The sequence below is a fragment of the Camelus dromedarius genome, chromosome 9, assembly GCF_036321535.1.
Source record: "Camelus dromedarius isolate mCamDro1 chromosome 9, mCamDro1.pat, whole genome shotgun sequence".
Taxonomy (NCBI): domain Eukaryota; kingdom Metazoa; phylum Chordata; class Mammalia; order Artiodactyla; family Camelidae; genus Camelus; species Camelus dromedarius.
Window position 1 is genome coordinate 41,020,338 of NC_087444.1, and position 25,963 is coordinate 41,046,300.

Sequence of the window (25,963 nt, forward strand, 5' to 3'; positions counted from 1 at the left end):
GGGTGCAGGCCTCAGCCTCCCCACTCCCTTTTTCTCCTTGGCTTTATCACTTAAAGTGACATCTTCTACGTGTTTGCTTCCACTGACCTGAGATCCCAGATGAACTTGCTCAGGGACAGAGAAGCAAGGGGTGAACAGGAGTGCTGCTTGGACCTGAGGAGGGGCCTGGGAATCAGCAGTAGATGCCTATTGTTTCCAGATAAGTGATGCCAGCGTTAAAGATTTTCAATAGCTATTTACTGAGCACTTACTATGTGCCACGTGCTGCAGTAGTGCCTCATGGGTGCTGCCTCGGTAAATCTCACAAGACCTTACTATAATTCCCATTTTACAGATTAGGTAGCAAAGGCATACAGAAGTTTCTAACATGAGTAAATCACACCTATGTAAGAATGATTTTTCTTTTATTCATTCTATTAAAAAAAAAAACAAGGAAAGAAACACGAAAGAAAAAGGCATCTGGCACGGTGCTTGGTACACATTTGGTGTTTAATGCATGCTTGTTGACTATGTTGAGTCTGGGTTTTTGAATTGTTTAGTAATTCTTGGAAGCCTTCATTGTAAAGTCTACAAGGCAGTAAAATGTGTAAAATGTCTACAAAAGGAGCAAAAGGCTTCTTGAAATAGTTGAGGTAGACTTTAAACTGAATTTTAAACTAAGTCATTTTTTCCCCTCATCGAGTTCCTCCCGTTGTGTAATCTCGTAATATTATGACATTCTTACCTCTGATCTTACTAAAGGGCTGTATTTATAGCCTATTTTATAAATTCTTATGACTCACCTCATAAAGTCTGTCATGAACTGGATCTTTAAAAAATGAGAAAAATATCCCTGCCTCTGTCAGAGTGATGGGAGTTAAATAACACCCAGATGTTTTTCTAGTTTTACACTATTTATAAACTGTTAAGAAAGGGGCCTTCTCAACCCCCTTCCAAGTAGGGGAGTTTATTAAAGTTTAATAAACTTTATGGGACATGCTGATTATGGTGATTTCAGGCTGACGGACCTGTCTCCAGCACACAAGTACCAGAGACAGGTTTATGCTTCGTATTTAATCTTCACAACCACATCTGGGGTCTGAGTCTTCATAGTTGACCAGTGAAGAAACTGAAGCTCAATAAACTTATTAATTATCCCAGAATCAGCAATACATACATAATAGAGATATAATTCCTTCCAAAGTTGAGGTCTGCATGATATGGATTTAGATAAGGGATTAAACAAATAACATTTTTTAAATGCCAGCTTCCAAAACCCTGTCATTGTTCCCAGTGCTTCTTCCAGGCCACAAGTTCTAGGCAATTACTGGTCAGCAATCAAATCGCCATGGAGTATATTTCAGATTTGGGATCCATGAATATCAATGATGAGACTGATTGTCCTTTATGGTGGCTTCTGGGAAATCAGTTGATGCATGAATGTGTGAACTGTCAGCAGTGAGATAATAAAAGCACTAGAACCCAGCAATGCCTGCAAATTTTATTTATGAATATGATGCAGAAAGCGATAATTAATCCTCTGGACATTTCTTAGCTCATTTAAAAGTCCAAGTGTTCATGGTATCTGGAGTAAAACACATGTCTGTTCAGTTATTTTACAGTTAAAGTTGGAATCTCATTGGTCTAATCAACAATCATTGTTCCCCAGGAAAACGGCTTTTAATCTTCTTTCTGTAATACAACAGATTCAAATGTTTTGCAGTGAACACTTACTTCCTCATGCTCAGGATTATTTTGTGAGCACTGTTAATTAAGATACGCCTCTGGGTTCTTAAATCCTTCCTGAATTTCTCTCATCCTCCTGGAGGTTGGGTGTGGGGTTGGTTTGTAAATTCCTGGTGTATAGATACAAGTCGGTGTCTTAGTTTTCTTTGTAGCTAAGGCTTTACTAAACCAGTAGTTACAATTTCATGGTGCATGTTTTCATCAAGGAATTTAGCAGTAAACTATTGTCAATAAAATTAAGTACTTTTTAATATTATTCCAAAATGTTTAATGATGCTTGTCTTTGGTAGGGAAGATTTACAGAAATGCCTTTTCTTTTTTTTTGTATGTGTGTCTGGTATACAGTATATGAATGCAAATTCTAATGAAAAAGAAGTAGCTAAAAGGAGTAAGGAGTCATCCACATCCCTGTATATCTGTTTCTCTATCCATCCGTCTATCCATTTATCCTTCCTTCTTCAGAGGTAGATATAGACACAAATAAGTAGATACACATGAAGAAGTAGATATACATAAAATACGTAAATATGTGTTTGCAATGAAATCCACTAAGATATTAACAATACAAAACTGCAGACTGAAAATTATGGGAAAATTATTTTTTTCTCACTTTCTTATAACATAGTCTTATTCTTGACGATACAATAAATGTTCATTAAAAACATGAAACATGTTAAAAAAAAAAAAAAGAAGAAGAAGAAGAAGAAGACATGCTCGGCTCCAAATAGCCATGGACCATGTTTCATATTTTGGGTTAATGAGTCCTACTTAATAGAGAGATTTTATGCATACTTCTCGGTCATCTCAACCATGAAGGTTTTCTTCAGGTCTTCCTCCTAGAATGGGATTGTACACGACCTTTGACTTAGTTTGCACTTCTGTAGATAAGGAATACCATAGATTGAGTGGGTTAAACCACATTTATGTCTCACAGTCCTAGAGGCTGGGAAGTCCAGGATCAAGGCACCAGCAGATCCAGCATCTGGTGAGGGCACCCCTTCTGGTTTGCAGACCTTTGTCTTGTATCCTCAGTGGCGAGAGCAGAGGGAGAGCCTGTGGCTCCTTTTTTTAAATAGGGGTATTAATTCCATCAGGAGAGCACCACCTTCATGACCTAATCTAACCCTAATTACCTCCTACAGGCTTTCCTTCCAAATGCTATCACAACTTTAACATACAAACTTTAGGGGGGACACAAACATTCAGTGTACAACACCCTTCTTTGGACCTCCGTTCCGTCCTGTTTGTTTTGGTTCATTTCACTGCTTATTTATAGGTCAGTTTTTCTAATTATGTGTCTTGTGTTCCTTAAGACATAGAACTTACTGTATGTGGCATTCCACTGCCGAAGTTCAGATCTTGATGTATAAAAGGATGTTAATAAATGTTATGGGAAAAATTGTGTATGATCTCGATATTCAATGTTCCCAAGAGGCACTTAGCTCTAGACACAAAGCCTCTTAATGCTATCCTATCTGAAAGAGACAACTCTCATTTTAAGTAAAGTATATATTTAGTTTTCCTACTTCAAATGAAAGCAAAACAAACCAACAGCAACAATAACGAAAACACATACATGCTGTGTAATCAAATGTGAGTTTAACACAGACATTTTTTTGAACTGCCATAAATAACTTGCTGCCTAGCACCATCCTGCTTTGGGCTTAAGTTCATTGTTTTACATAGTATTTTGTGGCAACTGCTAATTATCATAAGCTGTCCAATAAATGTGATGGATTGTCCAATTAACTCTTCATCAGCATCCATTTTTGAAGGTGTTACCCATTGAAACTGATGGCAGTTTACGACCTCTGTGTTACATATGTAGCTAATTACTCCTTGGATAATAATTATTAAGTTTCTTGTGCCCCATTCAGTCATTTTGTTTTCCAAATTATGATGCCATTGAGTCTCCCCATTCATTTGACTTCACAACTATGGCTCTCCAAGGATCACTAAAGGTCTGCTATGGAATGTATGGATCACATAAACATTGAAGAAGATCACAGATGTATCTGTTTTGCAGGTTTTCCATCGACCGGCACACTGACCTGGAGAGACAATTCAACATTAATGCAGATGACGGGAAGATAACGCTGGCAACACCTCTTGACAGAGAATTAAGCATGTGGCACAACATAACGATCATTGCTACCGAAATTAGTAAGTGCCTGGGTTTGTTCATTTCTTCCTTGTGTGGCTGGGTTCAGTTTATGCCTGGTAATCATATAAGTGGTCCCAGTGTCAATTAGCTATTTTGGCAGTGGAACTTATCTCATTGTTCCCAAGGAACCTTTGAATGCACCATCTCAACGTGAAATAACTCACACTGTGGTAAACTACCAAAAGGTTGCAATATATGTGGAAGGGAAATATTCTTAGAGCCAAATATTCTTACATCTTATATCCATTATTCAGCCATTAAAAGCAATGTTTTGCATATTTAAATATACAGAAAGATTTAGCATAAAAAAATAAAAAATAGAATTCAAGAGCTATGCCCCATAACTTAAATAAGTGGACACTAACATATATATTATATACAATATAGAAATTATCACTCACATATTTAAACTATGCATACACATGCAGAAAATATAGGAGGTAAATTTACACTATCAGTATGTATCATTTTGGGGAGATGAGATTATAGATGATTTTGTTTTCTTTTTTGGAGTTGATGTATTTTACACAGTAACCACAAACTATTTGAAATTATATTTTTAATAGAAAATTTCTCAGAAGTTGCATGTGAAAATGTAAGCACTTCTTCAGAGGAGGCACCAGAGTTGTTAAAATAACACATGCTAGTCTTTCTGCCAGTTTTTAATGAGCGTAGAGCTTCTCTGATTGCACTTAATGACACAGCGATTGAGTCTCCACACAACAGCGTCAAGGTGAGATTTAGTGCCGTGCTGTCTACGAGAACTTGCACTCTGCCTCCCTCACCAATTTCCTATTATACAGAAGCATGCAGAAGGGCTGTGATGTTCATTTTATTTCCAAGCACAAGGTATTTTGTATATTACTTAAATATCTTTCTTCCATGAAGGAGCTGATGAGGACTTCACAGTTTACACAAGTTCAAGGGAGGCAGTAAACTCTTGAGGAAATTGGGGTAGAGGGAATCGGAACAAGGAAATAAAAACCTACGTTAGGGAAGATTCCTGGGCATACATACAGTATAAAGACGCAGGACCTAAAATCTGCGCCGGTTTCACAACTGATGTGAAAATGGGGAAACACCTCCAAGATACATGATTCGTTTGTTGGTAAGAAGAAGAGTCGTCTAGACCTTCGGGAGGGGCATGGCTTTTCCTTGTTTTGAGATGTGGGGGTGATGTCTTTCATGGAGACTTATTCAAAACAAAACAAAAAACAACCACTGTGTGGAAAAGTGATGAGTCAAGAGTGAAGAATGTTTCTGTTGGCAACTCCAGGGCAGGCAGAGAACTCGAAGTCAAATGGCTATGGAGGGAAAAAGACTCCGGAATCTTAGACGCTTATCCTGTATTAGAAGCAGTATTTTCTTCCCCCGAGTGTTACTCTGGGGGCAGTTTTCCCCTGTAACATTAAGGGGGAAGTCAAACGAAGCGTCCCATTTGGTGGCTTTGGTTTATGAGAAGTGTTAGCCCTACCTAGAGTGGCAGGTATGAAATTTTTATAATTTATAATGTATATCCTCGTGAGCCTCTGAGAAAAACTATATATATTTAATTGATTTTAGGCTATATAAAAATGCTCTAAAGGACCACGGTTTTCTTTAAAGTATGTAGGCAATAATTATTTCTAAAAGAATTTTCTCATATATTGACTATAATAACCTTAGCCTTAATCTATGACACGTTTTTTTTATGAGACGGATACCTTCACTTAAATACTCACCCAGGAAGTCCTCATTATAAGGATCCAGGTACTTCATTCTAAGGAGTGAAAGGAAATGAATACACAGAACAGGCGGTTAAGAAACATTTCAGAAGGCGCAATCCAGAAACAAAGAACGCATTTGCAAGAAACCCCAGACGAGTAAGGAAGACAGACCCCAGAGCAGATGCTCCAGGGTAATGAGCTGCTAACTCCACGGTGACAGGGGTGCCAAACCCAATCAGGGGAGACATTCATTTGTTCACTCACTCAGTAATTATTTATTGAGTCCTTGGTACTTGCCAAGCACTCTTCTAGTGGCTGAAGACAAAGCAGTGAGTGAAACAGGCAAAACCCCTGGTCTTCTTGGAGTTTTCCTTCTAGTGGCACCTGGAAGCCCCTGCATCCGAAAGGGTGAGTTGGAGTCTGCTGATCTATCCACAGAGAATGACCCAGAGGTAAGGAAGGAGGTGATGAGTGTTGGGAATTACAAGCAGTTCCGTGCTGAGGGTATGAAAAAGGTGTGACAACGAACCTCCTTCAGTGAATGTCTGGTTGATTAAAAATACTGCAATATAGACCAGATACAATTTTCTTCATGGCTTGAGAGAAATCCCTCAAATATGCTCCAGATTCAAGTGTAAAATTAGCTCCATATAGAGACCAAGTAGGAAATGATTCTGTCCACATGGCAACCCTCAGCTTTTCTCTGAACCATGTAGAATTACAAATACAGGAGTCGAGGGTATAGCTCAGTAGTAGAGTGCATGCCAGCATACCTGAGGTCCTGGGTTCAATCCACAGTAACTTTATTGTTTATAAATAAACAAATAACCTAATTATCCCCCAAATAAATAGATAATAAATAAAATAAATAAATAAAATATATGACAAACTGACATTCTGTTAAAATCAATGGGGGTTATCTCATCTTTTATTACACCTTTTTTGGTCTTTTTTTTTTTTTTTCATTCAGATTGAAAACTAAACATCGGTTTTGAATTTTTGCATGTAACTTTCTTAGAACCAAAAAGAATGGGAGTACAAAAGAGAATGCTCATTTTTAGCTGTAAAATATAACCTGAAGTGAGCATAAATCTAAAAACTTTAAGTGTACAATTAGGTTATCTGTTTTCTAAATCTTGAAAGGACATCAAAATAATAATATCACAGAGAACTTAAGAAAAATTGGAGTTACTATCAAAATGGCTTAGAAATTTGTTTTGACTTGGTTGTATTTTGGAGCCCATCATGTAATGTTTATCTTCCAAAGCTGCAGACTATGTCTTGGAAAAAAAAAATTTTAAAGGGAGATTTATTGTATTTGGATGAGATGAATATTTAAAACCACTCAAGACAATAGAACCCCATGGGGGTGGTTCTAATAAAGAAATATTCATTCCAGGGAGAACAGTGTAAAATTACTCTCAGAACACCATCTCATCAGACAAAAGATTTAAGCAAATGAAATTAAGCTAAAAAATGGGTTTTAGGAAAGTCCATCTGTTATCCCTTAATGAGGATGGAGATGTCATCCTTTATCCTCTTGTGTCAGAGTCACTTAACCAAGGCTGAGATGCTTCACTGTGTGTATTTCCCAAGTAGTTCCGTGGTAATAGACCTAACTTGCCGTCATAATCAACAGGCACCTCTCATTACAGGAGCCGGCAGTTAGACGCCCACGTGCTAACAGGGGATCAGGCTCGGGGAGCACGTCTCCGCTCAGTAGCTTTGCTAGTAGCAGCCACATCCCTTGCAGCTACTGTGCGTGGCTGCTGGGCGCCATGGTGGTGAAGGCTTAAGGTAAACTTAGCTAATTAAAAGAAACACCGAAAGGTATTATGTAATCCCTGCAATATATTTAATTCCCACGTCACTCTTTCAAAGTAGGTATGATTATTATATGCATTTTTCAGTCTAAGAAACTCACACACAGGTTACATAACTCCCCTGGAGTGTCAGAGAGAGCAGGGGTTGGAGGCAGGTTTGGTACCCACGCTGTTTAGCTGTGACTTTCATGTTCTTAGATGCCTTCTTTGGGAGGAACCCTCTCCTGTATCTTCTTTCTTTTCACCTTCTTACTTAAATTGAACTTCTGACACTGCCACACCGTTTCCTGAAGCAGGTGAATGAAGTGGTTGTTCTGTGCAAAGCATGAGGCTGGTGCCGGAACAAGAGTGCAGCGGAGGAGGGAGCCAACCTGCACTCAGTCAGGGCCTCCTGTTCCAACCTTTATAACCCAGGGCAGGGATACTGCCTAATGGACAAAGCCAGGCATTGGAACTGTTCAGACGGGAACTGGATTCCCTTTTTTTTCCAAGATTAGGAAACTGAGGAACAGAGACTAGAAAGCACAGAATAGTGTATTGTAGGAGACAGCATTTTTCTATGGAGTTCACAGAGAACTTGACATGCCCAGCTGATCTCAGTCACCTGGGTTATTGTTTAAACCAAACAAGAAGAGTTCTGGCCGTCACCAAAGGCCTACTGAAGCCGAATCCCAAGGGAGCCACTCAGAACTCCACTTTCCACAAGTTCTCCCACCACCTCTCCCTACGCCCTACCAGTTAGATATTTAAAATTAATTGTATTATAATAAACATAATTATATATTATAAGTAGTATAATTATAATATTGTGAAGGAAGGCAGAGAAAGGTGAGGTGTTCTTCTGTTTGTGTGCTTTTGTCTTTATTTTTTGGTCGTTCTTGTGGTGGTAGGTAGTACCCTCTGAGCTGAGATTTGCGCTAAGGCTCACCAGATGATGCTCAGGACTCCTTTAGGCTGGGCGGGGTGGTCAGACCTGCCGAAGACAGCAGCAGGAGTTAACAAGCATGGCTGTCAGAGAGGTAAAGGGATACTGGGGGGCAGTCAGGGGAAAAGTCTGCTTAGAATGGAGTGTCTGCAGAGGCATTTCAGAGGTACTGAATGCCAGTTTTAGAGTGTCCCTCCCAGAGAAATGGGTGGTGTGGGATGGAAGGTGAGGAGGGTTACGACACTGTACCTGAGAGCAGGCAGTTGGCATTTACAGAAAGCATACCACTGTTGGTTACCTGAAAGTATTGTAATGCAGGAAGCATATAATTGCCCATTAAATTAATCTCTTTGAGTTAGTGATAATGCATTGCTCTGGCCCACTACAGTGGGCTGCACACAATATTGCAAATGAAGCTTTTCGCTAATGATGGTTAAATCTCCCAGGGAAAGCGCTAGTTTGATGGCACTTAAAGGATGTGTCTTCCTGGCATAGGGCCCACTTGCCAGAATAATTGCTTTGTCCAACCCAGGCTACTTAGGAAAAATATATCTTTATGGGGGCTCATCGTTTGGAGGGATTTTGAGTTCTGGAGTCGGGTGGAGTTGGCCACATCTCGGCCGTATAACCCTGGGCATCTTACTTCCCCTCTCTTGCTCTCAGTTTTTCCTGTCTATAAAATGGGAATCATAACTGTTCCTTAAAATTTAGAATACAGTAAAAATTGAATTAAAAGTGATAGTACCATAACCCTTAGCTCAAAATCCATCTATAACCTTCAGAAATTGATGAGTACATTGCACATATTCTTGTTAATACAGCCCTTTGAATAACTGCTTAACTTCAGATTATTTATTTGGTTTATACAGTCGTTTAACCCTTTCTCCTCCCCATGGTGGCAAAATTGGTGACTGTGACCTTTATGTTACTGCTCGGCACAGTTAAGTTTCCTCGCTGCACAGCCAGTATGCTTGTTCACTGACCTTCCTTTGGCCCTGCTTCTGGCATGGTAGATTGACCCGTGGCTACAGAAAGGCCCTCAAAATGAGGCAGGCATATTCTTAGAGAGCCCAATTGAACTAAGAACTTCAGGTTTTATATCCAGAGCTCGTTCAGATTATATAATGCCTCTGTCTGTTGCCTGTGGCACCGTCGGGACTAGAGCTTCTGTAAGACCAGCATCGCCCCTTGTGTAGAACTGCGTGGCAGCAGACGGAAAGAAACCGTTGTGCAGTTAGATAACTAACTCTCACAGACAGGAGAGAGTGATGGGAGCCAGGGGTAGATGGTGAAATGCAGGGGCAGGAGTGGTTCAGGGCTCCCAAATGCCAGGGCAGCTGTAGTGCCACGAGCGATGTGACCGTCTGGGGATACAAGCACACGGCAAATCCCCATCAAGACTCTCCCGCCTCAGACAAGCCTGTGGGTGCTGTAAGGTAGAGACCAGTATTCTTAACAGTAAAGGGAATAATGCAGGGAAGTGGAAAGTAAAATATGGGAAACGGGAGGAGAAGCTACAGGTTCCTGGGAAAGAGATCTGCACCCAAAATAAGAGTCCCCACAGGGAAGAACTAGAGTCAGTCATTCCAAGTTCAAGGGGGGAGGCCCGAGGCAGGCCCCAAATGAATGCTGTCCTGTGGGTGACCTGTACCGGCTTTATTTCAGCCCCCACAGCGCCCGCTTCATGTGCAACCGCTCCAGTTATCTGAGTACTGAGTTGGGAATCCCTCCCTCGTTTCCTCCCTGTTCTGCATCCGTTCTACTGTATCGTCTCACCTCTCCATCTCTTTCATCTCTGCTTCCTCTTCTGTTCTAATCCACTTAGAGAAAGCCTGCAGATAGAGAGTGGAGATGCAGATTTTAACTAGGAACTCCTTTAGGATGTCACTGTGACTAACAGCTCCTAAGCCCTAACCTAGAAAAAGACAGAAGGTAGGAGGCATCTATCCCTGTGCCTTGCCCTGGGCTCTATAAGCCACCCTCCCTGAACCCTCAACAGTAACTCGTATCTTGTAGACGACTGCAGATAAAGGATAGGAGGTACTCAGCAAACAGTGATTCAGACTTTCCAGGTGCAAGTTGTAGCAAAATGAGCAGTCACAGCAAACGGTCATCTCCAGGTTTAAGGGTACCAGATGAAGGGGGGTGGGGAGGAGAGTTCCTCGATGTGGGAACAGATTATAAAGACTGGATAATACTCGGTTGATTTATCCCCAGTTGTGTCTTCTCTGGGGACAGAGGAAGCACACGGACTTGGGAAGGAGTGCAGATATCAGTCTGAAAGTCAAAGAGGAAATACAGGAGTTTAGTGAGCAAGCTTATAATGGGTGTGCTTGGATGGGATCATTACTCTTTCACTGATCCACACTCACTCCATTGCTAAGTTATCTAACTTCTCTCTGTGGCTTAGTTTCCCGAAGGATAAAGTGTGGGCTGTCACACACCTTTAGAGGTGCACAATAAGGAGTGAATGTGTTTACATGCTAATATCTGTCCTCAGCTAGAATAAACTTTTTGTAATGATGCTACTATTAATTATCATAACAATAATTATAATGATTAATTTTATCATTTTATATAATTAAAGAGGATATGCCTAAAAGTAGCCTTTTTGTCATCAAATAAAAAATCACCCAGCTTTATTTGGACGTTATACCAGATTGTGAGTTTCTTAGGAAGTATCATCCTGAGATGATTGGGGAGGGATAATTCTTTGCAAACATGTGTATCCAGTGGGAGGGGCTTCTTCCCGCTGTCAGTCCCGGCCGGGCTGCCTCAGAAGCCTTCTTCTTACCCAAAACCAAGGTCACAGTTACTCTTATCACCACTTTCTCAGAAAGCAGTAGTAGTTACTAATTTAAAACATAAACTGTGAAGCTAGAATTTCGTAGCCAAAACATATGCTCTGTGTGTGACTTGAGTAAGTCATATAACCTCCTCAAGCCTCAGTTGCCATGTGTGAAGTTTACTTCTGAGGGTTGAATGAGTTAATAGAGGCAAAATGCATACAACAGAGCCTGGCACATAGGAGGGGCTCAGTAACGGTTTTTCTTTCCCCTCTCTCGTGCTCCTCCCCGCCTTCCTCATCCTCCTCTCGGTCCTTCTCCAGACCAAACCTGGGGCCTACTCTCCCTTCCACACACACAAACTATTAGTCCTTCATCTGAACGTTCTATTTGTCATTCAGGCCTGGTCTCCATTCCCACCCCGCCCCCAGCCACTTGGGCTCAGGAATAACGGAACCAAAATAGTCCTGTCAGTTCACTTCTGCTGCAAAATAAACCATATCTCAGCTTAGTGACTGAAAGCAATAAAGATGTATTTCTCCTGGTTCTGTGGAGCAGCTGGGAAGTTCTTTTGGTCTGAAATGGTTCTGCTGGTCTATCTGGTCACCTGGTAGCTTTGTCTGGGGCTGGACGGTCTGTATTAGCCTCAGGTGTATATGCAGCAGGCTGGTTAGGCCAAGGTGCCACAGCGGGCACCCCTTGTCTGTCCTGCGTGGCCTCTCGTCCTCCAGTAGGTTCACTCCGCTTCTTCGGTGGTTCTCCCAGGCTTCCACGGAGCAGCAAAAGACCAGGGAGCAAGTACTTTCCAAGTCTCTGTCTGCATCAAGTTTGTCAGTCCCATTGGCCACAGCAAGTAGCACTACCAAGAGCAGGTTTAGGGAGTGGAGAAATAAATGTCACACCGTGAAGCGAGGAGTTGGAATTTCACAATATTGTGGGCATTTAAAAATTTTTATTTCAGACTGGAATGCCTAATCTCAGTCTGCATGACCAAGAAGTGGTACGGACTTCCTGGTTGGCACTTCCTTCCAGGTCCCTCTTCTCATAATAGCACATGTACATCCGAAGTTCTCTGCTCCAACATCTTACTTTTTCGAGAAAAAGCACTGGACACAGTATTTCTAACAGCTGCCAACTGTTTAACTATGGATTCTTTAGAATTTCAGCTTAAATAGCAATTTGTGTTATTCTTAAATCTGTTAGTGTATCTAGCGCTAGTGTGAGCTTCAGCTGGTGTTTTTACTGTTTCTTGATATCCACGCTGGGTTCAGTTCCTTTGCTGTAAGTTCTCACAGATCCATGCTTTTTGCCTTCAGGTGACTGGCTGAGGCTTATAATACCCATTAATTTGCTTGAGGTTTTACAAATACATTTCTAAGGGGAGAAACAGGTAACGTCCTTGCTCTGATGAAACATTTTGTTGTTGCTTTATTATTGATCACTGCTATATCCTGGGAGCCTAGCACAGTGCTTGGGGGGGTGGGGTCCCGATAAATGTTTACTGAGGTGATGAATGAATAAAGGAAGTAAAAATTCACACCACACGAGATTAACTGGATGAGTTCTGACTCTAAACAGACGCTATTAATTAATTGGTGGAGGGGCTCTCCGCTTTAATATGCCCCACTCAGCTGTTTGTTAGAAGTCTCAGGCAGACCGGCACAGTAGCTTCCTGGATTTTCTAAAGTCATTCTCTCCTGAGTGACTGAAGCTGGGACATAAAGGGCAGAAGCGACTGTGCTCTCCTTGTATGAAAATTCTGGGGCAATGGCTGTGCGCACAGGGAAGGATTCCCATAGAATATTAACCAACCTTAAGAGTCAGAGACAGAGACCATGAGAAAAGTGCTGGCAGAGAGGAGCCTCAGGTCCCCTCGCTCTTTCCCCAAGGAGCCAGGCTTCTGACCTAAGAACCTTTATTTTTCTTCCTTCTGAGAGCCTGAGGCAAGCCCTGAATTATGCCAGCCCACACTTCATTACCCAACAAGCCCGTTTATCGTTTAATCTGATCTGTATTGAACAAGTGGAAGCAGGTTACAAAGCAGCAAAGCCTAAGGAATGGAAATGCGGCACGTTTTCTGATTACAGGAATCCCTAATCCAAGGCTTAGAAACCAGGGCTAAAAATAGACACCAATTCCATCTTTTATCCACGGTTACCCAGCTAGCATTTCAGTGCCAGGTCAGGCGGCCCTTTAGCCAGATGGTAGAAAGTTCAACAACGATAACTTGCTTCCATCTAATTTGAGGTGGCAGGCCATTGGTTACTCGACACCCTCACTTATGATACTGATATTTTCTTGTTCCCAAAGTATCTATAGGACAGGGGTCCATACGACATGTAGCCAAAGGTCAGGGGTTATGCTGTTTGTCACAAAGAAGCAACAAAGTAGACTATAAAGAAACTGTCGCTAAGGCATTGTAACTCTATCATTTGCTTAAAAAGCACGTAATTTGCAGTAGGCTGGGATCTCTCCCTTGGGTGGAAGAAGCAGTCTTCTCTGGGAAGAGTCTTTGTGGAAGGTATATTTTCATCAGGATCATGAAGTAACAGTAGGCTTTTGTTAAAGATGTATTTCCAAATTAACAAATGTCTTGATCAAGAGAAGAGCTTAGAAGATGAGGGAAATCAGGAGAGAAAAGAAGATACGGTTGGAAAGTTAAGTACAGCAGATTATGATTGCCTTCGGATGTCAGGTGCAGGATATGGTCTTATTCTCTGTGTCAGGGAGTCCCATCAAATACATAGAAATATCAAAATAAGGGAAATGTAGGGCTCAGAATATTAGCATTCCAAATTTAGGAGGCAAATAGCCTATGGGTGGAACAGAGCCTAAGGCGTGGAGAATGAGAAGGGAGAACACGGCTATGATGGTGGATCAGAATCACCTGGAGAGCTCGTTAAAACAGATTCCTGGGCCAAAGAGTTTGTGTTTCTAACAAGTTCCCATGTGAGACTGATGCTGCCAGCCCAGGGACCATACTTTGGGGACCATTCCTATAACCTCTGCAGTTCTAATTCAATATAAAACTAAAGCTGCACCAGAGATGGGAGTTTGAAACAACACAAACTGGCATCTGGTTATAACTAATGAGCAAAGAAGAGAAGCAAATATTGCCGGAGATTGCAAGCCTTGGGGAGGAGGATGAAAATGAGACAGTTAAAGGAGTTGCTGCTTACTGCAAGGTGGGCAGCTTGCTAGCCCTTTATCCATTTCATCCTCACAATCGTGCCATAAATTGGTACCACCAGTTCTCTCATCTAATAAAGCTAAGATACCAAACTTCAAGCGCTCTAGACTTAGGTGGCTGAGTTTGCATTTGGTCCTGGGTTTGTCTGACTCTTCAGCCGAATCTCTGACTATTGAGCGTCCGTCCTCTCCTAGTGAAGGCCTGGCTGCTGCTGAGATGTGTCATGATTCACGCCAACAAGGCAGAGAACAGGAAAGACGGGCCATCGCTCCAGGCCTTCCTTTGACGATCTTTGTAAAACAGGTTAGAACACAATGGGATGTTATTAATAAATAGCCCCCCACCCACTGAAAAGGATGGGAAGAGGTTCAGTTGAGGATAATGAATTTAAAATCTGCATCTTTGAACTGTCTGTTCCAGGGGAGTTTGGATTTTTAGGAACCCCCAGTTCCTAAATTTAAAACAAACCAAAGGGGCTCCTTATGTTGAAGTTTGAATGCTCCCGCAACCCACTGTGTTAAGCCTGGAATGATGCTGAAGTCTGCTCCACACACCTGCTCTTATAATTTGACAATGAATGCTTATTAATAAGTGGAAGAAGGGAGACATGGAGTGAAACCGTAGATGGCAAATGTGGAAGGGAAAAGCTTCAACTATGCAGCCAAATATAAATTCCAGCCTAGGTTTCCTTAACAACTACCGGCTTGAACATCAACAATTTCCTTGACCAATGTAATGAATTTGTTTATTGGTTTAACGTAAACTGAAACAATAGGGAAGTAAAACTCACTTGGTTGATAGAGATTATAAATGTATATATAACTGTTATCATCATATTTTAATATAACCATCATATTGTATCTATTATTTATAGCTCAATACAATATCATATAAATATATTCTCTATATCCGTTTTTAGCAATGGTTATAATGATAAAAGCCTCATCACTTGTTCTTTCAGATGGACTGTTGTGAGCTTATGTTTGAGACACTGACTTTTTAGAACCTTCTCTTTCTTGATTCTATTTAACTGTTTTGTTTAGCAAAACAAATAATTCTAATGGACTGTGAAGAAAATCCGTGTTTGTAAAAAATGTTCTCTTCGAGCACACACACACACACAGACATATACATATATATTGCTGGCTTTTAAATAAGGCTTGTCATTACATTGTGTGTTAGGCACAGTATCTAAATCTCTTTACCGGTTAATATTTGAGTATCTCTGGATATAAAAATACCCACACTGAGCCAGTGTTTGATTTCCTGCTGAACTGTTTTTCACATTTCCAATATAAAATTATGTTGCAGTTACAAAGAAACAAAGACTGAACTCCACAGACTACCACAGAAACCCACATTTGTTTATTTAAGAAAAGATATAAAAAGCATCTAAGACAGAAACTGATGTGTAGGCTGACTTTTCAGGGAAACTGATACATAAAGTAAATCTGAAAATATCTGGATATTTATCAGAAGCGATAGATTAGGCATGGATTTAAAAAGGCATTTAGATGTTCTACAAATGGCCTCTGGTATATAAATAGGAGACCTCAGTGAAAATGGGAAATACTAAATTAGAGAATTAGGTAGCTTTATTTTGCCTTTGGTCTCTGAATGATAGATTTTGTCCCTTGTAGTGTCCATCTTAAGGAGAGTTAAGTTCCAATAAATTAGTCACTAAATGTACCAAATAATTGTTGACTGAATACACAAAACCTTAGTGAGGCAAACACACATAGGCAATTCCAAAGACTAGGGTCACAGGCTGTTAAGACCTGGTTCCCAGTCTGGAGGCTACAGGAGGGAGTGCTGCTGGGCTGCAGCTGAGTGTCTGATGGAAGCGGACAGAACGCACCCCAACACCACGTATGGGGAAGGCAGTTCTCTGTGATGCCTTCTCCAGTGCCCTTCAGAGTCAAGCTCAGTGCTAAACTGGGACAGGTGGAGAGGAGAGGCAAGAATATTACAGGCAGAAGGAGTAGCATGAATGCATCTAGGATGTTTTGGGAATTTTGTGATGAAAGGGAGAGACTTGTTGATCTTGGCTTGTTTCATTCCTCCTGGTTATGGTAGCTCTACTGTATGCTTCACTTACCTCCATGCAGATGTTTCTGTTGTGCTTTTTACACAACAGAAAAATAAAAATGAATGACCAAGGTATATTTTCTGGTTGTAGAAAGGTCTTTGGACATCATAAGAATCGTGATTTAAGAAAGCTGCATGGATGCATGCAGAGCAACTCTCATGATCACTGTTGACTCTGGGTCTATTAAGTTGAAAAATATCTGGGTGGGGCAGCCACGGAGAGAAGGTAAACTACAGTTTGAGATGCTGCCTAATTCCAGGCAGAATGATAGTCACCACTGTGTGTGAGCACTTGTACCATTTACTCCTTGTAACAGTGTTGAGGTGGCCAGAACCTGAACGTTGTTTTAGACATGTATGAAGTGACGTCTAAGGAAGGCAGGGAATGTACATGAGGTCACACATCTCATACTGTGAAGTTCAGTCCACCAGGTTTAATGTCAAAGCCTGAACCCTCTGCTCTTCGGTGCTGCTAAGTGTGACAGATGGGCAGAGAGGGCAGACATCCTTAAAAGATACTAATCTTTGTACAAATGTGCCATTAGATGCATTTGGAAACAAAACATCAGGGAATTAAATTGCTGATAGTCTACCTGTGATAAAAATCATAAGAATAAGTAATAGTCATATAAGGTAGTATGTTGACTTTATTCAGTGTAGTTTTGCCAAGATACTTGGCTCACCAGCACCTTCACATGAATACTTTGCTCCTTCTTCTTAATGTACACATACTATAAGGACTGTTTCTTCAACAGGGACATCTAATTTTAAGCGGCAAGGTGTTGGGCATGATAAAGCCACTCAGGAAACACAGGTTCCTTTCTTGGTCCTATTGTGCTACCTCTGGACTCCAGAGTTCTCTTTAGTATGTGGGTAAACTGAGCCCGCTACTGAGTTCTCACTCATTTCTGCCGACGGGTCTTCAGTGGCTGCAGCATAGCAAGATAATGAAGAGCACAGGTTCGGGGACAGAAAGCTAGGGATTGTAAACTAACCACCATCCCTGTGAGTCATGTGATGTTAGGAGAAGTACTCACATCGTTTCCAAGCCTCAGTTTCACCATTTGTGGATAAAAGGTGTGGCTAAAAATGTCTTTTTTACTCTGCTGTGTGCATCACCTGCCATAGCCCCTGGTCTTAAAGACAGACATCATAGGATGGTTGAAATATACAGGGGAAATGCTATCATCCTTTACAACAGCACATGCCAAGTATGGACTTGAGTGAATTAAAGTCCTTAAGACACTTTTAGGGGCTTCATGAGGTCAAAATGTGTTTATCACAACAACACTCAGACACTATTGCCTTAGCCTTATGCTCTCCCAGGAGAGAGTGGAATTCACCAGAGGCTACAGGACGTGTACCGATACTGTTGCTCAGCGGCTAATGGAAAAATGTGTGCCCGTGTATTATTCTGTTATAAAAAATTAGTTGTAATTTCTCATTGGCAAATATTGAGAAATATAACCCAGTAGCATGTTTTTCTAAATAATTTTGATTTCTTCAATAATTTTTAAATGTACAAAGAGGCCCTGAGACCAAATTGTTTAAGAACTGTCACCGTAGGAAGGCACGCATCTTCTCCAGTAGTTTGAGATATAGTAACAGCAAAAAGCGTCACCCTGTCTTAGATATCACGTTGCTAAAATAATTTATCATCGGCAACATGTAGGTTGGATGTTGAAAGAAGTAATGCCTGTAACGTCTGCAGTATGCTCCATGGTAGAGTACACAGAGTAGGAACTCAGTAAACGGTGGTCACTGTTAGGAGCAGAATGAAAGTGAAGTTAGGCCCGATGGTAATAGGCTGATAGTATAATTGACATTTCTAGGGTCTCATCAAATAAGGTTGCCTTCTCAGCAGACGGCGTTACGTCATGACACATCAAGGCCTGCCCGCTGCTAAGTGCCTGGTGGCGTCACCCTTTCAGAGAGGCATACGAGCAGGCACAGGGACTTGCGAGTGTCACAGAGACAAAGGCTGGGGGGAGCCCCTCCAGGCACTTCCGGAGAGTGATACCCTGATCTAAGGACCAAGCCCGATGTGCTCTTCCAGGACCAGCCCTGCCCCCAGATTAACAGAGCATAAGGCCGCCAATATTTAAACTGCGTATCTAACTCCCACTGCTCTCAAGCCATGTTTTTTCAAGGCATTTTTGTGTGTGTGTGATTATTTTATTCAGTTTTAGGAATTCTGCAGTAAAATATGCTGACCTAAATGGTGATGATGACAAGAAGAGGAAGTACCATTCCATCATTTCTTGAGCTTACTTTCCTCAGTACTTGATACAGGCATTCTGAGTAGAGTTTGCCCAGGGACTTTGCAAAACTTCCCTATGTGCTTGGAAATCAAATTTTTAGCATTGTGCGAATGAGAAAACTGGGCAGCTAGAGTGTGTGTCTGCGCGTCAGAGACTTCACAGTACTACTTGGTGAGGCCAAACTTTGAACCTACGTCCATCTGACCCCAGAAGCTTGGCCTCAGCCCGCGCGCCGCGAGGCCTCTGGCAGATGTTTCACTGGTCATTGTGCATTAACGCATCAGTGTTCTTGTTCGGCAGGTGTCCTCCGTGGGCTTGGCTAGTGCATGTCTGTGCTGAAGCATCGCTCACTTCAGGAAAGTGCTGACAATCAAGTTTCTGTTCCTACAGAGCTGAGGACAAAACCCTAAATCTCAGCAAATCTGGCAAGGTGAATGAGTATTTTGGAAAATGTACTCAGAAGAGGCTCTTGCCATATAAGAATAACTTTGGCCTCTAGATCTCACATCTGCTAGTAACAGGAATTCCTTACCTTTCTGTTTTTATCTTATATACTTTGTAAACTGATCCTTTATTCTTTACTACACTGACGCCTCGAAACAACTCTATGAAAATAAGCCGGGGCTGATTGTATTGTCCTGCATTTTAGGTGATACAGCCGAACATTAGAAAGCTTGTTTTCTCAAGATCGTTCCACTAAACAGTGCAAAGTCATTCTGTAACCCTAAGATTTTTCACGAATTTGTAATTAGCATGTGCTTCACTAATACCCATTTTGCAAGACCAGGTATATATAGCAGTTCGTTCTGGCAATACAGATATGACAGTGCTAACCAACAAGGGTAGCACCCGTTGGTCACGCAGTGCATTACCACCAATTTTATGGAGCAGTGATGTTACCTAGGAGCTCTATGAACAGTGTCACCCAACTACAAATCAGGCAGAAATCACTTTGGGGAACAGCCTGAAGTGTGTTAGCCCATTGGGAGACATAGAATTGACCAGGTGCGTGTTTCCACGCTCTTCAAGGGCGCAAGACGCCTGCTGGCCTGCCCCTTACACAGTGCCCGTCCTCTCCGCACGCTGCAGATGGTCGTCCCCAAAGCACCACAGCTGCATCCCTGGAGTGGTGTATGCTGGAGGCTCAAAAGTTTGACCTTCTATTTAAGGTGCCAGGATAATCTTGGCCTGAAGCGCCTCTTCATAGTGTACGTAACTTGCAGAGACAAAGAACTAAAAGACTATTAACTAACTTTAAGTACAATAAATACTGAGCTAAGAGACTGTTGAATAAACAGGTTACATTATCCCCATTTTATAATATTGAGATGGTGGTTTGGGGAGTCTTCAAGGCCACTGAGCTAGAGCTTTCTGGAAGTAAAATGTCCACTGCGTCTGTCTGTATCCATCAGTAGACTGTATCCAAGTTAGTATCACATGGGCTTCTGGCCAGTATCTAGAGCTATTCTGGATGTATTCTGGATATAGAGTCTCTCCTCTCTAACTCCTTTCCTCCCATGGAATCAGCCTTGGGTTTCTCAAAGGAAAGCAACTAATTTAAAAATTTTGTATTAGTCTGCAGTACTGGGTCAAGGTAGATGTGAATGTCAGATCCTGTTTTATAGTTGAGAATGATAAAGTTCCTTCCTTTCTTACAGTTAAAGCCTAGAAGGCAGAAAACAGTAGACATCTGAGAGCATTTTTTAACAATTAGACTCCTAGAACTATGTGATGCCAACACCTCAGGCAGCAGAAATGAAAAATTAAATCAAATGACATTTACTCATCCACAGCCAAGCAACAGATGTGAGGGAAGGGCTGGATGAGTATCTCAACTAATTTTGATGAATTCCAGGAGCAATAAACCCTAATTGTGCATTTAGTGAGCCTCTGGAACCGTGAGGCTAATGCTGGTAATCTCATCTGAGGGTGCGGTGCCCAAGTGAGGTGTCGGCCGGCAGCATTTGCAGCTCATCCCTTTCTTGGTTTCCTCTCATTCCTTTTTTCCTGAAAAATGGTTTAGTTTCTCAGATCTATTTGAGATTTAGGCATTCAATTTAAGCGCCTGATTGAAATAACAAAAACCTCTTTAAAAATCACAGTACTCCTGCACTCTTACACCTGCCTTATTCACAAAGGTGGGTAGGGCCATAGTTCCACTGGAAATTTTATTTGCAGAATCCAGTAGAATAATGGTGATGATCTCTTAATTTTTCCAGCTTATAGCTCTTTATACATATTTCATTAATCTTAGCAGCATCTCTCTGAGGTATGTAAAGGGCAAGTATTATTAGACCCATTTTTCAAGTGTAGAACATACGATAAATGAGCTAGAAAGTCATTCTCCTAGGACGGCAGTAAGAGCCCTGACCAAACCGCCCGACATTTGCGGTTGTGCTGTTGCTTTGAAAACACGACAAGTATTAGCTAATTAATTCACATGGAAATTATTTCATACACGTGTACCACGGTGAGACATTTGTGTGCACATGCACATACGCTTTAGCTCTGGATCTGGATCTGTATTCATGTTCTGCAGGGCAGAGGCAAGGGGATTATTTCTACACAGTAAAACAAGCATTGGAGTTGAGGTCTGTCCTGATGGGACTTTTTCTGTCGACCTACATCATTGGAAATGCCTCACAGAGTAACTGGGTGGCTTCCTTTATTCAGAGAATGACACGTGAGATCTGTGGGTAAGAACTACAAGACAGAGCTGTTAAATGAACTATAAGAAAGAAACCTAATAAACTTGTTTACCTTAGGTATTGGCATAGCCCAACTATCTATGCTGTTCTAGGGTGTGATGTGATAGGAGTAAGTGTGTTTTGAACTGAGTGCATGTTTAGAGGGTGTGTAAAATTAAGAGCCAGGCAGCTGCATCTCCTCTGACCCTAAACATGGCCTTAAAGTAAATTTCTTGAGGAATTTGGAGCCCAGAGATTACAAGTGGGGAATTTTTTTAAGTAAAAGTGTGTCCATATTCCATTAGAGATCAGAGAAGCCCAGCTAAAAGAATTGTAGACTGACTGATGTGACAACTGTGGGTTGAGCAAAAATGCTTTGTGGAAGGGCTGTCTTGAAGATGATTATGACCAAACGTTGGAGGAACTAAGGTGATTGGCAGTGGAAGGAATCAGAACGTGTGAAATGCCCTAAAAATTTGTTGACTTTAAATAATTTTGCCTATGATGTTACACGTAACAACAACACAAACCCTTGAAACTTTTTGTAAAAAATAAACATTGGAGCACTGAGAACTAACGTAAGTGAGTCAGTCTCTTGGTCTGTGTCATGCTGCCCATGAACTTCACCCTAAGTGTGTCCGTTTCCTCTGCTTTTGCCCCCCAAGCCCATGACACAACAGACCGTGAAGACAGAACCTCTGGTATAGAATTCATCCAGCGCTGAGACAGAAGGAAATGCAGAGCAGCGTTAGTCTGACACATTTACAGACACGTGTAATGGTTCTTATGCTGCGTCAGTAATTGGATGTGAATGGTTAGCGATTCATGGAGACGGCAGTCATGAGTGTTACTTTTCCAAACATAAACCGAGCACATTTGGAGCCACCTGTGGAGAAACACAGGAAGCTCTGAAGTTGGGTGGCACTCCTTGATTTGAATCTAAAACCCAATCCTTTTTCAGCTGACTGCTCCTGGCCTCCTTTCCTGCCCTTTCTCATTTCTGTCATCAAAGAAAGGAGTGTGGGGCAAATAAATAGCCTTTTGTTTGAACTCCATCTGGCCGCAGATGGGTTGTATGACTATGGGAAAAATCTCCTCGTGTTTCTGAGCTTCGGTTTCCTTCTCTGTGAAATGCGAATGATTGATAGATATCAATATCACAGGAATGTTGAATAATCTGAAGTAGAAAAGTAGAGGAGGCACCTGTTTAGCACCTGGCATCAGGCCTGGCAGGCTGAGATTGACAGTCTTAGATGGATTAATTCATTTGATTGTTGTTACAGTATATTGTTCACCCTAAAGTGTTCATCTTTGAATTCCCAGGGGCTAGCAGAAGCTAGACTCTGCTGCCCAGTGATATTAGTTGGTATTAGTAAGTATTGTTAATGAGGGTCTACCTTGCCCCGTTGTCCGTTTGCTTGGCTGTTACAAATATAACTTTGTTTATTATTTCACTTCTGAGGATTCTACAAAATACACAGAAGCCTCATCTAGTCAGTAACAGCTTTGAAGCATTTTCTAGCTGTGCCTCCCTGCTTATTTAGCAAAAGGATTAAAAACTGCCCCTCCCCCTGAAATCAATGTGAATTTTGCTATTTTCTTGAAGTTAAACCCTAGACATAAAAATGGTAAATGATTTTTTATGCTGTCAGTTGTGCACTCAGATAATACTTGGTTCTGCCAGCACACTTCCACAGAATTGAAGTTAAGATAAATAGGCAGAAAATCTAGTCAGGGACAATCAGAGAGTTCCCTTTCAACTCCAGCTCCCAACAGTATTATCTTCCAGCTAACGTGCACTCTGTCGACTTGGAGTCTGTGCCCTAGGACCACATGGAAGGATGGATGGGGGACCTTGGGGGACAGGAGGAGGCGGAGAGCATGTAGACTCTCTGCAGTCCTGAAGCCAGAACTTCCTAGGGGGTGAATCTGAGGCCCCAGTTATGAGCTTAGTGTCCAGGGAGTAACAAGATCAGAGCTGCCTGAGTGAATTACACCCTCTATTCTGCCCCTGGCGTGTGTGTATGCAGCGCATGACACTCCCTGCTGTGCGCAGCTGGAAACCAGAACTGGCCCACGGGAGCTGGCCTAACAGATGAAGGGCGACTGGACGATTCCGCATCGTGCTTGCGAACATGGGCTCTGGAGGGAGTCCAGCCACAAGAAGCGTATCATCTGTTGTCCCTTTGCCATGTCAGCGCAAGTCTTAGGTGGGCTCCTTACGAGATGTGTTGTCTAGGGCACCGTGTTTCACATCCCTGCCCCAGCGGGAAGCTGGTGCCTGAATGTTCTCACTCTCACTGGAAACAAAGCTGCATTCTGACGGAACACATGAAATAGTTGTTCAGAAATACGACAAGGCTCCATTTCTTAAGCTTTTACTTGCCTCGGAGTTCACTGGAGATCTTGTAAAAATGGAGATTTGGATTCTCTAAGTCTGGAGCAGAGAGTCTGCATTTCTAATAAGCTTCCAGATGATGCTGACGTTACTGGTCCGTGGACTACATCTGAGTAGCGAGGGTCTAGTTAGCATATAGTTGATGGTTGTCACAAAACGGAACTCTAGACTAGTGTTTCTCAGAGTTCACCACTCATCACAGTCACCTGGAGGGTTTACTGAAGCACAGATTACCTGGCCCCACCTTTAGAGTTTCAGCTTCATTGGGCCTGAATTAGAGCCTAAGAATTTTCATATTTAATAAGCTTCGGAGTGACAGTTTTATACTGCAGTGTGGACCACAAATTGAATAGCACTGACCTAGGCCAGTTTCTCCCCTTATCTGAAAACGTCTGCTAATAGAACCAGTTCTTAATGTTGAAGACAGAAAAGCAGAAATCTTGGAAATGCATTTTGAGTACACCCTTAGATCCCAGATCTTCAGTTTGTTCTAGCTGAATCAAACAGCGGGATCGTCCACACTGTAAGGATGAGCTCCAGCTGTAACTTGGACCAATTTTTTTTCTGTCTTTTTGTTTGTTTTTATATTCATGCACCATGAGTGTTTAGAACACTGATGCTGGCAATTATTCCTTCCATGGACATGTATACTTCCCTTTTACTAATCAGATTTTATCTAAGCCATATCAGAAAGATTGGTATTTATGTTTTTTGAAAATTACTATAATTTATTTAGTACATATATATGTACATGTATATTATATTAAATGCTATGTGAAAATAAGTTTTATATGAATATGTGTGTGTGTGTACGCCACATAATATTGATTTTACTCAGGAAAAGAACTGTGGGTAAATTATGGATTTGTAATTAAGACTTTTTTTCATGAAAACTTTTCATTCTTTCCATCTTTCTTTTCCATCTTCTTCCTCTTCTTGAAGATAAACCTTATGAATAAAATGTTGTTTCTACAATTAATATTAACACACATCTTAAGTGGCTTTTGTTTTTATTTAACATTAAAATGTCAGGCGCTTTGCTATTCGTTTCTTTCTTATGCTCCCTTAGATAATTATGTTTCCATGACTCGTGACTGCTATGACAAGTAGTCAGTGTTACCTACTCTGATAACTAAAATAGAAAGAGATCCTGTTAAATATATTTAAAAGTTCCAAATTCAGAAGGGGTGCTGTTAAAACTCTCTTCCAAAGATATGTTACCGCATAACAAATTATCTCCAAATTTAGTGGCTTAACACGAGAGCAACCAATTAATTTGTTCACAAATCTGTCATCTGGGCAAGGCAGAGTGAGGATAGCGCACTTCTGATCTCCACAGTGTCAGCAGAGGTGGCTTGACTGGGGCTGGAAGAGCCACATGGTTCACTCAAATAGCTGGAAACTGATGTTTGCTTTGGCTCGTCTCCATGCACGTTTCTTCAGGGAGTGGCTTGATGCCTGGGTTCCATGGTGTCTGGACCGCAAGCGCCACCACAGCAGGAGCGATAGAAAGTGAAATCTACCACTTCTTATGGCCTGGCTATCTCCAATGCCGACAAAGCTTTATGTCTGTCATCTTCTATTGCTTAAGCAGTAACAGAGCTCAGATTCCGGGGAAGGGGCTCCATGAGAGGAATTTTAAATAATTGTATATCATATTTTAAAACCATCGCAAACCACTTCTGGCCAGAAATTATTAAATTCCTACTAAAATATTCCAAGATTTTGACTCATTGTAGCATTAGCCTCAGGCTTGAAGTCAAGGATCCTCTCATCAAATTATATATAGGTGTGCTTCTTTGAGTCAAACTCCTAGCATATGGCTCTTTTCTATTGGAAGATCCGTGAGACAAACAGAGAAGTTGCCTGGCTTCCACATACTTGGAATATAAGGGTGGGACATGCTGAGGATAACTTCCATAGATCCCATTATTTAAAAAGGGAGAAAATGGAAGTTACGAGAAGCCACTGGTAAATAGCAATTCCAGAATTCAGTTGACACATATCTTGTATCCAGTACTTCTCTGAAGAACTAATTCTCCTATACTCTGGGCTCAATACTACATCTCTTGGTTCTGCCCCCAAAATCATTTTTCTTTCTTCAGTGGGCTATCTGTGTTTGTAGCTGAGATGTCTTCTCACTGCTTCCAGCCTATAAACATTTGAGCGACCCATGGCCTCTTTTTGTTGTCGATTGTCTCTTTCAGTCA

At 41.5% G+C, this 25,963-nt stretch overlaps 1 protein-coding gene and 1 non-coding gene across 2 annotated transcripts in view; both read left to right on the top strand.

The window, feature by feature from the left end:
• CDH8 (cadherin 8) overlaps positions 1-25,963 on the top strand; it is a 314,936-nt gene that overhangs the window by 198,270 nt on the left and 90,703 nt on the right. Inside the window, exon 8 of the mRNA XM_031458332.2 lies at positions 3,752-3,888. Within this exon, the coding sequence (XP_031314192.2) occupies positions 3,752-3,888 (137 nt within the window). The remainder of the gene's footprint in view (positions 1-3,751; positions 3,889-25,963) is intronic.
• LOC116155012 (small nucleolar RNA SNORA18) lies at positions 21,254-21,384 on the top strand. Its single transcript, XR_004139046.1, has one exon. It is a non-coding gene; the product is annotated as a small nucleolar RNA SNORA18 (small nucleolar RNA).